Here is an 11,002-nt window from a genome sequence, read left to right on the forward strand (position 1 = left end):
TAGCACACATAGTCACATAACCAAAAAACCATCAAAAAGCGCTACCGAGCTAACTGTCAAAAATATGGAAAGGAAACGTTCCGTATTGTACATGTATCATACTTTCACGCCTCCTTTTACAAACAAAGACCCATGTCTCGTATAATAACATTTAGTCAAATAAACACATTTTATATCATTCAACCAGATCATCCTTCTATCTCATGTACCCGTGATATTCCTTAAAATTTTTTACAGTGTTTGCAAACTTCACCTGGCCATATTCAGTTTCAATCACCTCATTTAGGACTGCATGTAGCGTAGTGTCATCAGTCAGTCTGTCACTCATCTGATTATGCCTGTCCTGACGCAACGCAAGTGAAAATTAAAATTGACAAAGGCATATTTCTTTGCGTATTTAGTGGCAGAAATTCACACTATGATAACATCCAAAGTATTTCAACGAAGTTTTAGCAAATATGGTTTTTTATGCTCCGAATCAAAAAACCCTTTTAAAAGGACATGGGATACAATTGCCAAAGAATTACCGGCTATGTTCGGCCTGAATAACAAAACCTCAAATTACCCAGAACATGCCGATATCGTAGTTATTGGAGGTGGATATATTGGCTCATCTGTTGCATATTGGCTGAAAACAAAAGCCGGCCACGGACTTTCTGTTGTTGTACTAGAAAAAGATCCAACAGTAAGTGTATCTTTATTTGGGTATAAGTGTAACATCTAAAGTACTGGAATACTATTCCAGAAATGGGTCAAAACTAGGATGGGATTTGTTCAAGTTTGGGGCCCCTTTGGACGGATTTTTTGTGCTATACTTGTATAATTTAAAAATATGTACATTTCATAATGAATATGTTTCCAGTATGCTGAAGCAAGAAAAAATATCTCATGCGGATCACTAACTCAACATTTCTCGTTACCAGAAAATATATATCTTTCCCAACACAGTGCTGAATTTTTAAGGAATGTAAAGGATAATTTGGGTCCAGATGTTGACCTTAAATATGTACCTAAAGGGCACTTACTGCTAGCTTGTGAAGAACATGCTGAGAAACTTGAGCAAAATGTCTATGTTCAAAGGGAATATGGCATCAGAAATGAACTGTTGAGTGCAAAGGAAATAAAAAACAAATTCCCTTGGATAAACACTGATGATGTCAAACTTGGTTTGTAAATTTGGTCTGGGGAATTTAATACCTTTTATATAAGTAGTGAATTAGGTACCTAATTCATTTTTTTTTCTAGGATGTTTGGGGTATGAGTCTGAAGGAACCTTTGACTCTCTGGCCCTCCTTGGAGGTCTTGTAACAAAATCTTTAGATATGGGAACAACTTACATTCATGCTGAAGTAACAGGATTTGAATTAGAGAAACAAAGAGATGTATTAATGGAGGGTATCACGCCTGGTTCATTTGAAAGGATAAACAAAGTTGTGTTCAGAACACCAGAAAATGAAGAACACTCCATTAAATTTGCTGCTTGTATTTTAGCTGCTGGACATGAGTCTAGTCAAGTTGCCCAATTAGCTAAAATAGGTAATGGTGATGGATTATTAGCCATACCATTACCAATTGAGAAAAGGTAAACATTCAAATCCCTAAACCCTCCGAATCGCTAAACTTAAGTGGCAGTGGGCGGGGCACATCGCCCGTAGAACCGATGGCCGTTGGGGTAGAAAGGTTCTCGAGTGGTGACCACGTACCGGAAGGCGCAGCATAGGTAAACCCCCCACAAGGTGGACTGACAACCTGGTTAAGGTCACAGGAGTCCGCTGGATGCGAGTGGCACAAGACCGGTCATTGTGGCACTCTTCGGGGGAGGCCTATGTCCAGCAGTGGATGTCCTCTGGCTGATATGGTGATGATGATGATGAAACATTCAAAACCAGCTGGGGTTTGAGCTGGGGTGATAGACATATCCCCATCTTATTAATATTCTGTATTATCACTATCTGCTGCACTACAGCCAGTACCTACAATGTTTATAATTGCGAGTTATAATTATACGACAATGGTAATGTAGTGCCACCAGTGAATGACAGGTACCAGGAACCAACAATTTGCTACCTACCCAAGCAAATAAGGGTAGGTAGCAGATTTTTCTACCAGTTTCCTAGCCTTATTTTCATGAATAAAAAAGTGTTGGTGACTGGTTCCTGTCAGTCACTAGTGCCACTATGTTAGTTACAGATAATCTTTAAAAAAAAACATGTATTAATATTTTACATTATGTTTCTTTTACAGAGAGTCTGATGTGTATTCCATAGAAAATATGACTAAAACCACAGGCCTGAATACACCTCTTGTAATGGATACAAGTGGAGTTTGGATAAGGAAAGATGGCTTAGGGAGTAACCTACTGTGTGGTGCCGTTCCTCTTCTTTCACAGAGTGCTACTGGCTTGTTTGGTGATGATTACATGGATAGAATAATAAAACCTTCATTATTTAACAGGATACCACAATGTAACATTGCACAGGTAAAAAAACTTGAAACTTTTATTTATACTTGCAATTTTTATTTAAAAGATCATGTTTTAATTAGTTGCTTTATCATTTCTCTTAGGTCACCAGTGTTGCAACTGAAGCATATGACTATTGTCATTATGATGACACTGGTATTTTGGGACCACATTCATATCATAATAACTTGTACATAGCTGCTGGTTTCGGGAAGCAAGGTAATGGCAAATTTGTATTGAATTTTTAGCTATACAAATGAAACAGTTGTTTCCTACTTATCCTAAACATATATTAAACTAAACCAAACTAAACATGGTTATATAGAATGCCGTTTCAGTAATTATTATTGGAACTAATAATCATAACTATAAAATTTAAAGAATTATATAAAATATTGTTTGCCCTCAGGTTGCCAGCATGCATCAGGTATTGGCAGAGCTATTGCTGAGCTGATAGTGGACGGCCAGTTTGTTTCTACAGACTTTACAAGGCTAGGCTTCGACAGATTCCTCACAGACAGCCCATTAATAGAATTTAACATTTATTAATTGAACAAAATAAAAATATAGATAATTTAAGTAAAAACAAATGAGTTTCATTACTTAATTTTATTTAGACTTTGTAAAGAAACAGATTTTTTTAAAGTGACAAATCAGACAAATGTCCTATTTTGTACAACAACACAGAGTTTTTATTGACATAAAGTGAATGAACCAACTTATTTTACAAACCTAAATAACAATTGTCCAATGCTCTTATCTATGCTTAGTAAACCTATCAATCAACACATACTCGTACTGATACTACAGCAACAGAAACATTGTATCTAAATGTAATAAATAATATACACAGTAATTTCCACCACTTCTATACCTGTTAATTTGAGTAATGTGTCTGAATTTCTATCATAGGTAGTAGAATAAATTATCTATCAGCACTACTATTAATAACGGATAATTACAACAAAATATTATGAAGCTAACTTTTGTCCCTATTTACTTGAACTGTGCTGGTGGTGCTGCAAACAGAGCTCCACCCTGCTTTGACGCCACACGGGATGGCGCAAATCCCAGCAATTTCTGGATATTTTGCCTGAAAATAAAAACAAATTTAAGAAAAAAAGAAACTAAAGATCTTCATCCTGATTGTTTCATGCTATGCCATTGTGGCGCATCACAATACAGGCTGCCCACAACCGATCTACATGTCAAAGTAATTCCGTCAGAACTAAATTTTCCTTTTATAACACGGAATGATGTTGACACATAGACAGGTTGTGGGCAACCAGTATTGTGATACGCCACACCATTTTAAAATACTGGTAACATAGAACTGGTAGGTATATTAAGCCATGATATTACCATAACACATGTGCCTAACATATTTTCTGTGTATTCCCATATGTCCCTGCCTCATGTATGGCGGTGGCACGTGGGTCACGGATAAATAGGGATACACCTTATTTTCTAGTGGAAATTCCATCATATCCATTAGAAAATAAGGTGTATCCCTAATTTTCTTCTAACTTGTTTCAATTACCTTATACTCATAGTGCACAGTATGTACAAGAAAATAAATGAGCAATCAGAGAAGTCATCTCCTGGCAAGTTCCTGTGACTTAGTCCTTGAATCCATGAAATGGGATAAAAAGGCAGCTTAGCTACTACTCTTCCATCAAATCTGTAAAGGAACAAAGTAATTCATTTGTTTCATTCAATGTATTGAAACCGATTTGAATAGAGAAAGAAAGGAAACAAAAAATAACAAATAGGAGACTTCCTATGTTTTATAACAGTAACTTATAACGCTGGCCCAATATGACAGGGTTCTATGTAACATTTTCAAGATAGTTGAAATTCGACTTAATATCACTATGACAATGTTCAAATTTCAGTTCGATAAAAGTGAAACATTGAACCCTGTAATATTGGGGCAGTGATAAGTTGAAAATATGAAAGTAAACATCAGGCATACTTACATACTGTTGAACATGCTAAGCAATGCTGTAAAAGCAAAGCCTATGGCAAACATTGACTTCATTTTCACTAAAGACAAGTCCCGGTTGTTATTTTTAAGCCTCTCCTCTTCACGTTCAATCTTCTTCTTATGTTGTTTGTCCAATGAGTCACCATGGGCCTCCTTGCGCTTCTCCACTAAAATTTAAAAATTTAATTTAAAAGTGCCAGACCATGTGAGGAAGACCACCCCCAATACTAGAAGTCTAAAATCCACAGCTTTGTTAATATGTACTAAACCAGCACTTCAGACTTAGGCAACACTTCAGCTACAGCAACACTTACCAAGGCCACTTGCTTACTGTTGCTACAGTAGACAGTGCTTCTAGGTTAGTAGATATACTTAATTTTCCAAACTATCCCACATTCGAAGTTACCCCAATGCTCCTTATGCTAAATGGACATCTACCGCCCTGGACAGAAGTATACACAAATGCTGACATTTCATAATACGCCAATTTCATGGGTTGAGCGGCAAATGAGTCCAATTTGGTGAGTATGTGGTGTATCTGTGTGAGCATCACAGCATCCCTACAATTTAGAACCAAGAACATAATATGTTGATCATGGCATCTGCTACTTACATTTTTTACTTTGTCGCTCCACCTCAACCTTAAGTTTTTGATATTTTTCTGTTCTATAGACAAGAATCCATGTCAAGCCTGAAAATACGAGTAGCATTACTAATAAATTGTGACGTTCCACGGGAAAAGGTACCTTATGAGGGTTTCTAGTTTCGGAGATATGAAATGTTTTGTAAAGAGGTGAAAAAATGCTCAATTTTTTTTTATTGTGTGATCTGAAACCTTAATGCGTAACGTTTGTTTACCTGTTTTTATTTTTGTTATAAGTTAGTTATAAGCCTAGTAATGTCGTCTCAGAGTTTAGTAGAAAAGGTACCTTATGGAAAAAAGATTGAAAATTCCCAAAAAAACTAGTCAATACGGGAAAAGAAGTTTGGTAGAGAACTGTATTAGCATTCTGCCAAACTAATTTGATAATTTCAGTTCTGGTTGGGGCGCCTCGCAAATATTATAACCGTACATAGACCGACATCACAAATCCAAGTAGCCTGCTATTATACCAAAGTTACTCTCGTCAAGTCTTTCTTAACTAGAATAATCTTCATTTGGTTTGGTCGCATGCAGTAAATCAGCCATTGGTTTGCTGAAAAATGCCAATACCCGACGCATTACCTTATGGAATATCTGAGGTCATTGAACCTCAATGCCGCTTATCGTCAATAGCAACCGAAATATATTATTTATAAGAAATAGACGATTTATACCATCTTAACCCCAAAATATTATTAGTTTATCCTAACTGTTCCATCATCATCATGCCTCATCATGTAACTTAATCACAAGGTACCTTTTCATTACATACAAATTATTGGTCTTTTTTAAGATTATTATGACGAAGAACTAATTAAATTTGGGGCAGTTTAATGTAAATTAATATTTTCTATTCATAAAAGATAAACTGTAATATGATTGATATTTTGTAGTGATGTATTATTAGATTTATTTCCATAAGGTACCTTTTCGTAAATGTATGGAGCAAATACTGTTATTGTTATGTAAGTTTAAAGTGGCATAAGGGGTTAAATATAGTATTTAGTTGGGGTTTTAGGATTTATTTCATTTGAATGACAGAATTTCTTTCATATGTGCTCAGAAAAATTGATTGTGTGTCACAATAAAAGTAAAAATATTCAATTTTGTGATTTTATATGAAAAAGTCAGAAAATACATTTTCACCTCTAAATCGGTATTGTTTTTTGCTTAAACTGTCTGTCAGTGTCGTTTTCTAATAGATAGAATTTAAATCTTGAGAGCTCATTGCAATCAATCGTGAAAATGAAATAAAACTTTATTTTCAAGAGATTGGCTAGTATACACATAAATCAGTCGATATCAAAAGTTTCTATTTGCATTACAGAACAAGTCGCAATATTTTTTTAATCTCACATATATAAGGTATTATTATTTGTAGTCAACTATGTAACTTACTTCAGGAACATAGTTTTTTAGGCGGCTAAACTTAAAACTTCTCTATCGTAAAGTTGCTAATTTCACAACATTATTTTCAAAATATCATATCTCTGTAACTACGCAACCTAGAAGGTTGATCTTTTGTGTTATCGATAGCTTATTTATTGTAGATTACTGGGGTATGCATAACTCCATACCCGCCATAAGGTACCTTTGACCGTGGGACGTCACAATTAATTACATAATTATTCTTTTCATGCTAGTACATATATTATTTAACTCTTTGTGAATAAGTTTATTTTGAGAGAAATTACCTTCTCCTAAAAAGGCCGTACAAATCGAAATGAAAACAATTAACAACGAGTCACTCCACATGTTTCCTTAAGATACGTTTTCGAACTATAAAACACAAAAGCTATCTTGTATTTACTAAAATATAAAAATCTGCCTAAGACTTGAAAATATACGAAATAATTTACGGTTCAGATAATGTAGCCCACCGACCGATTAATTTTATTTACTAAATTAACTAGATTAAGAGTGTGACATATCATATGTGAAATTTATATGTCAAGAATGACGTTCCTCCACTTCCGCCAACGCAAAAATGGTCTGGGTCCGAGCTGAACTACTATTTCACTCCTTGTAAAACATTTATTTTCTTATATAGAAGATAAATATTTGTTTTGTAGGTATGTTACAAAATAAAACTATTCAATAAAAATGATATAAGGAATTTCAAAGTTATATTTTGTTGCATATAAATTTTGGGGTTCATGCGTTTGATTCGGAACTAGCAAATTGACCGAATGAATAGGAAATGCACATGTGGAACAGGCTGACGCAACTAGGAACAAAAAAAGGTTTTGTATGGACTTTAGTAACCTAGTCATAGCCAAAAAAACAAAATAAAACGTCAGTGCTATTCATCTGTCATGTCAACTGTCAGCCGCATTGCTTTGTTGCTTGTCATGGCGGTTCGTAGGTTTTACTTACGTATTTCTTGCAATTTCTTTTTTAAAAGCCTTCGTTATTTTTCAAAACAGTCATATGTGATAAGAACATACAGTGAGTCAATAGATTTTGTTTAAATGCCACCGAAAACTAAGTTGTTTCAGTGCGAAATATGTGGCAATTGATACCCTCGCGAAAATCGCAAAAAAGGAAGTTTATGGCGAAATTTCCATTAGATTAAGACCGGTAAGTATTGCTTTAGATACTTTTAGCCTTATTTTGGTGTAGCAGGCTATAAACACATCGAAAATTAGATATTTCATATCCACTTTCATTGTGAACTAGGGATGTACTACAAGTATAAGATATGAAGTATCGATATCGACTGCAGCCTAATTTTTTATCAATGTAAATCGTAAATAAAATAAAATGAGTGAATTTCCTGGTAACTTGCATACAACATGACTATAATTATTTCTCCGAATATTTTTAGTGGATAATTATCTATCATCTGTGCATTAATGGCATGGACATTATACTATATATTTTTGGAATCTAGTAATAGGGGATATTACTGCAATATTCTGCCGCCAGAGTGCAGCACTACCGACTCTAGTAAATTCATAGACTAACTTATACATACTCTGCCTTAAACTGTTTTTTGACAAGTTTTCACAGACAATAAATTATGACATTGATGCCTCAAGGCGGTTTGTTAACCAGGGCCTACCGGTAAACGCGAAAATCGAAATTTAGTTATCTGCCTCTTTATCGCTCGAATATGCAAGAGTGATAAAGAGGTTGATCAGGATAAATCAATTGTTAAGATCTTAGGACTATCTTATGATCCCCGAGAAGATGCATATAACGAAATTTCGATTTTCTTGTTTCGCGGTAGACCCCCAGATTGTGACAGATAGTGGTAGTGGCGCTACGCAGAGTTTTGCGTAATATTCCCTATTATTTAAGATTTTAACTTAAAATATAAGAAAATGTATGTGTGTCTGTTTTAATCATTAAATGTTTTCAGATGCAGGCAGTGGGTCAAATAAGTTGTAAAGGAAGACTTAATTTTATTATACAAGAATATAATACATAGAAAAAAAAAACATTTTAATCAGGTGAACACACATTTTCCTCTGTTACCTGTGGACCGTCGAACCTTCGGGATGTATTTTAAATTAATTATATGAAATTATTCAAAAAATCGTTTTACATATTTTTATTTTAACAAATATATATCGTGTTCACATTTAAGTCCAACCATGTATTAGTCCACTCAAAGAACACTATATATAACATACGATTTAAATATGGACTCGATTCTAACCTGATTTCGAGTACGAAATTTGTTGACAGGGGCCCATGTTTCAACCCTCCCCAATTTATCGATATCGATAAAATACGCAAGCGTGTAGCATACTACACTATTTAAGTCGGTTATGTTGGTACTATTGCTCTTTGACAGTTGTTTGTCATACATGTTGGTAATTATTGGATAACCAAACATACACAGACTAATCAAATCGCTAGTATGGAAGTCCCGTCTCTTAAAACGTAGTGATTATATTCTCTTTGATGTGGAAAAATCATCGGTCGCCTAATTCTTAAGGAGTCTATGCATTTGACGATTTGGCATCGATAGGTCGGTGCGATATTTTAAGGTCTAACTTGGCAAACGTGCAATATTCATATAAGCTCAGTGACGCTGCAAACTAATAAAAAAACGTGATTCTGGTATATGGAGTACTCGTAGCTAACGGCCATAAAATTGTCTTGCTTAAATGTTGCAATTTTGTGTCATATGTTGTGAACATACTTACCTAATAACAAAGAAACAAGATTTTGTCTTCGTTTCACGAAATTTAACACTGCTTTTGTAAGTTATTTACTTGCCATACGATTCTGAAATAATCGCTTATTTTCTAGAAGAAATTTTACTAATAAATATCAATATCTGCGAGACCGTGCTTTGCTCGGAATACTTATAAGGGGTCATCCATTAATTACATCACACGTTTAGGGGGAGGGAGGGGATCATGAAAATGTGACATGTTGTGACAAGGGGGAGGGGGGAGTCACAAACTTGTGACGTTACTTTAACTTCATCAGTAACAAAAAATATTTGAACTATTTTATTAGCTGTACGGTTAAAAAACAAGTTATTGGTACAACGTTTTTATTCGTTTAATTTTCTGTCCCAATCAGTTTTCGTTTATAAAATTACTATAGGTATTTCTTTTGTGAAAAATATTTTGATAAAATATTAAATCAATATTTGCCGATATCGTTGAAAAAATGTGACGTCACACCAGGGGGGAGGGGATCTGCCAAATGTGACCAAGTGTGACAAGGAGGGGTGAGGGGTCAAAAAACCTAGAAATTCGTGTGATGTAATTAATGGATGACCCCTAAAAACTAAAAAAAATGTGAGTTTTTCCAAAGATATGACCTAGCTAGATTGATTTTTCTCTCCCGAAAACCCCCATATAGCAAATTTCATCGAAATCATTAGAGCCGTTCCGAGATCGACGAAATAAAAATATATACTTATACAAGAATTCCTCGTTTAAAGGTATAAGATAATTGAATTATAAACTATGTAAGAAAACACCGTGAAGCGAAATATCCATATAGTCAGGCCAAGAAAAGTCTGCAGCGGATTTGATAGCCCACGCAGTGCTAGTATTATTTTAAACGTCAAACTTCTACGAAATTATGACGTATAAATAACACTGGCACTGCGTGGGCTATCAAAATCGCTGCAGACTTTTCGTGACTTAACTATATCTATAGAGTTAGACCAAGGCAAGCCGCAACGATTTTGATAGCACACGCAGAGCAAGTGTCATTTTTAGGGTTCCGTACCCAAAGGGTAAAACGGGACCCTATTACTAAGACTTCGCTGTCCGTCCGTCCGTCCGTCTGTCTGTCACCAGGCTGTATCTCACGAACCGTGATAGCTAGACAGTTGAAATTTTCACAGACGATGTATTTCTGTTGCCGCTATAACAACAAATACTAAAAACAGAATAAAATAAAGATTTAAATGGGGCTCCCATACAACAAACGTGGTTTTTGACCAAAGTTAAGCAACGTCGGGAGTGGTCAGTACTTGGATGGGTGCCCGTTTTTTATTCTTTTTTTTTTTGCAGTATGGTACGGAACCCTTCGTGCGCGAGTCCGACTCGTACTTGCCCGGTTTTACGTCATAATTTCATAAGCCCCTTCCACACTCGTGCGTCATCGCGGCGCGAAGCCGCGAACGCGAGTGTGGAGTCAATTTCTTAGATCTGCGAAATCGACTCCATAATCGCGTTCGCGGCTTCGCGCCGCGATTCGCGCACTAGTGTGAAGCGGGTTATAGAAGTTGGACGATAAAAATAAAAGCCGTAACACCACAGAATAAATAATAGTACTACCGTACAGAAAGGAAACTTCCTACAAAACCGAAGTTTGACAGCGGTTCAGGGTCGAATCGTGCTATCTCTTTCTAATATATGGCACTATCCCTTTCGGCTATTTAGGGTTGTCAAAATTCAAGTGATTATCTTATCTGTGGTCGTGCACGCAAAAG

The 11,002-nt window shown here is 35.5% G+C and overlaps 2 protein-coding genes across 2 annotated transcripts; one reads left to right on the forward strand and one right to left on the reverse strand.

The window, feature by feature from the left end:
• The first annotated feature begins 347 nt into the window (after positions 1-347).
• LOC134790763 (FAD-dependent oxidoreductase domain-containing protein 1-like) lies at positions 348-3,060 on the forward strand. The gene is made up of 6 exons (XM_063761687.1): positions 348-685; positions 863-1,166; positions 1,246-1,582; positions 2,245-2,479; positions 2,566-2,680; positions 2,871-3,060. The coding sequence occupies exons 1-6, from the start codon at positions 419-421 to the stop codon at positions 3,008-3,010; spliced, it is 1,398 nt and encodes a 465-aa protein (XP_063617757.1). The 5' UTR covers positions 348-418; the 3' UTR covers positions 3,011-3,060.
• Positions 3,061-3,272: 212 nt separating this feature from the next.
• Positions 3,273-6,945, reverse strand: LOC134790764 (calcium load-activated calcium channel). Its single transcript, XM_063761688.1, has 5 exons — positions 6,786-6,945; positions 5,062-5,139; positions 4,441-4,615; positions 4,002-4,142; positions 3,273-3,554 (listed from the first exon to the last, which is right to left on the reverse strand). The coding sequence occupies exons 1-5, from the start codon at positions 6,844-6,846 to the stop codon at positions 3,458-3,460; spliced, it is 552 nt and encodes a 183-aa protein (XP_063617758.1). The 5' UTR covers positions 6,847-6,945; the 3' UTR covers positions 3,273-3,457.
• Between the last annotated feature and the right edge of the window lie 4,057 nt (positions 6,946-11,002).

The sequence above is a fragment of the Cydia splendana genome, chromosome 5 (assembly GCF_910591565.1).
Source record: "Cydia splendana chromosome 5, ilCydSple1.2, whole genome shotgun sequence".
Lineage (NCBI taxonomy): Eukaryota > Metazoa > Arthropoda > Insecta > Lepidoptera > Tortricidae > Cydia > Cydia splendana.

What these genes read in the sequence shown, in the direction of transcription:
- LOC134790763 (XM_063761687.1), top strand. Translation starts at nt 419, where the DNA reads ATGATAACATCCAAAGTATTTCAACGAAGTTTTAGCAAATATGGTTTT. An exon ending in CACTGATGATGTCAAACTTG is followed by an intron (nt 1,167 to 1,245) that starts GTTTGTAAATTT and finishes TTTTTTTTCTAG; the next exon opens with GATGTTTGGGGTATGAGTCT. An exon ending in CACAATGTAACATTGCACAG is followed by an intron (nt 2,480 to 2,565) that starts GTAAAAAAACTT and finishes CATTTCTCTTAG; the next exon opens with GTCACCAGTGTTGCAACTGA.
- LOC134790764 (XM_063761688.1), bottom strand. Translation starts at nt 6,846, where the DNA reads ATGTGGAGTGACTCGTTGTTAATTGTTTTCATTTCGATTTGTACGGCC. An exon ending in GGAGCGACAAAGTAAAAAAT is followed by an intron (nt 4,616 to 5,061) that starts GTAAGTAGCAGA and finishes TTTAAATTTTAG; the next exon opens with TGGAGAAGCGCAAGGAGGCC. An exon ending in CTTAGCATGTTCAACAGTAT is followed by an intron (nt 4,143 to 4,440) that starts GTAAGTATGCCT and finishes GTTCCTTTACAG; the next exon opens with ATTTGATGGAAGAGTAGTAG.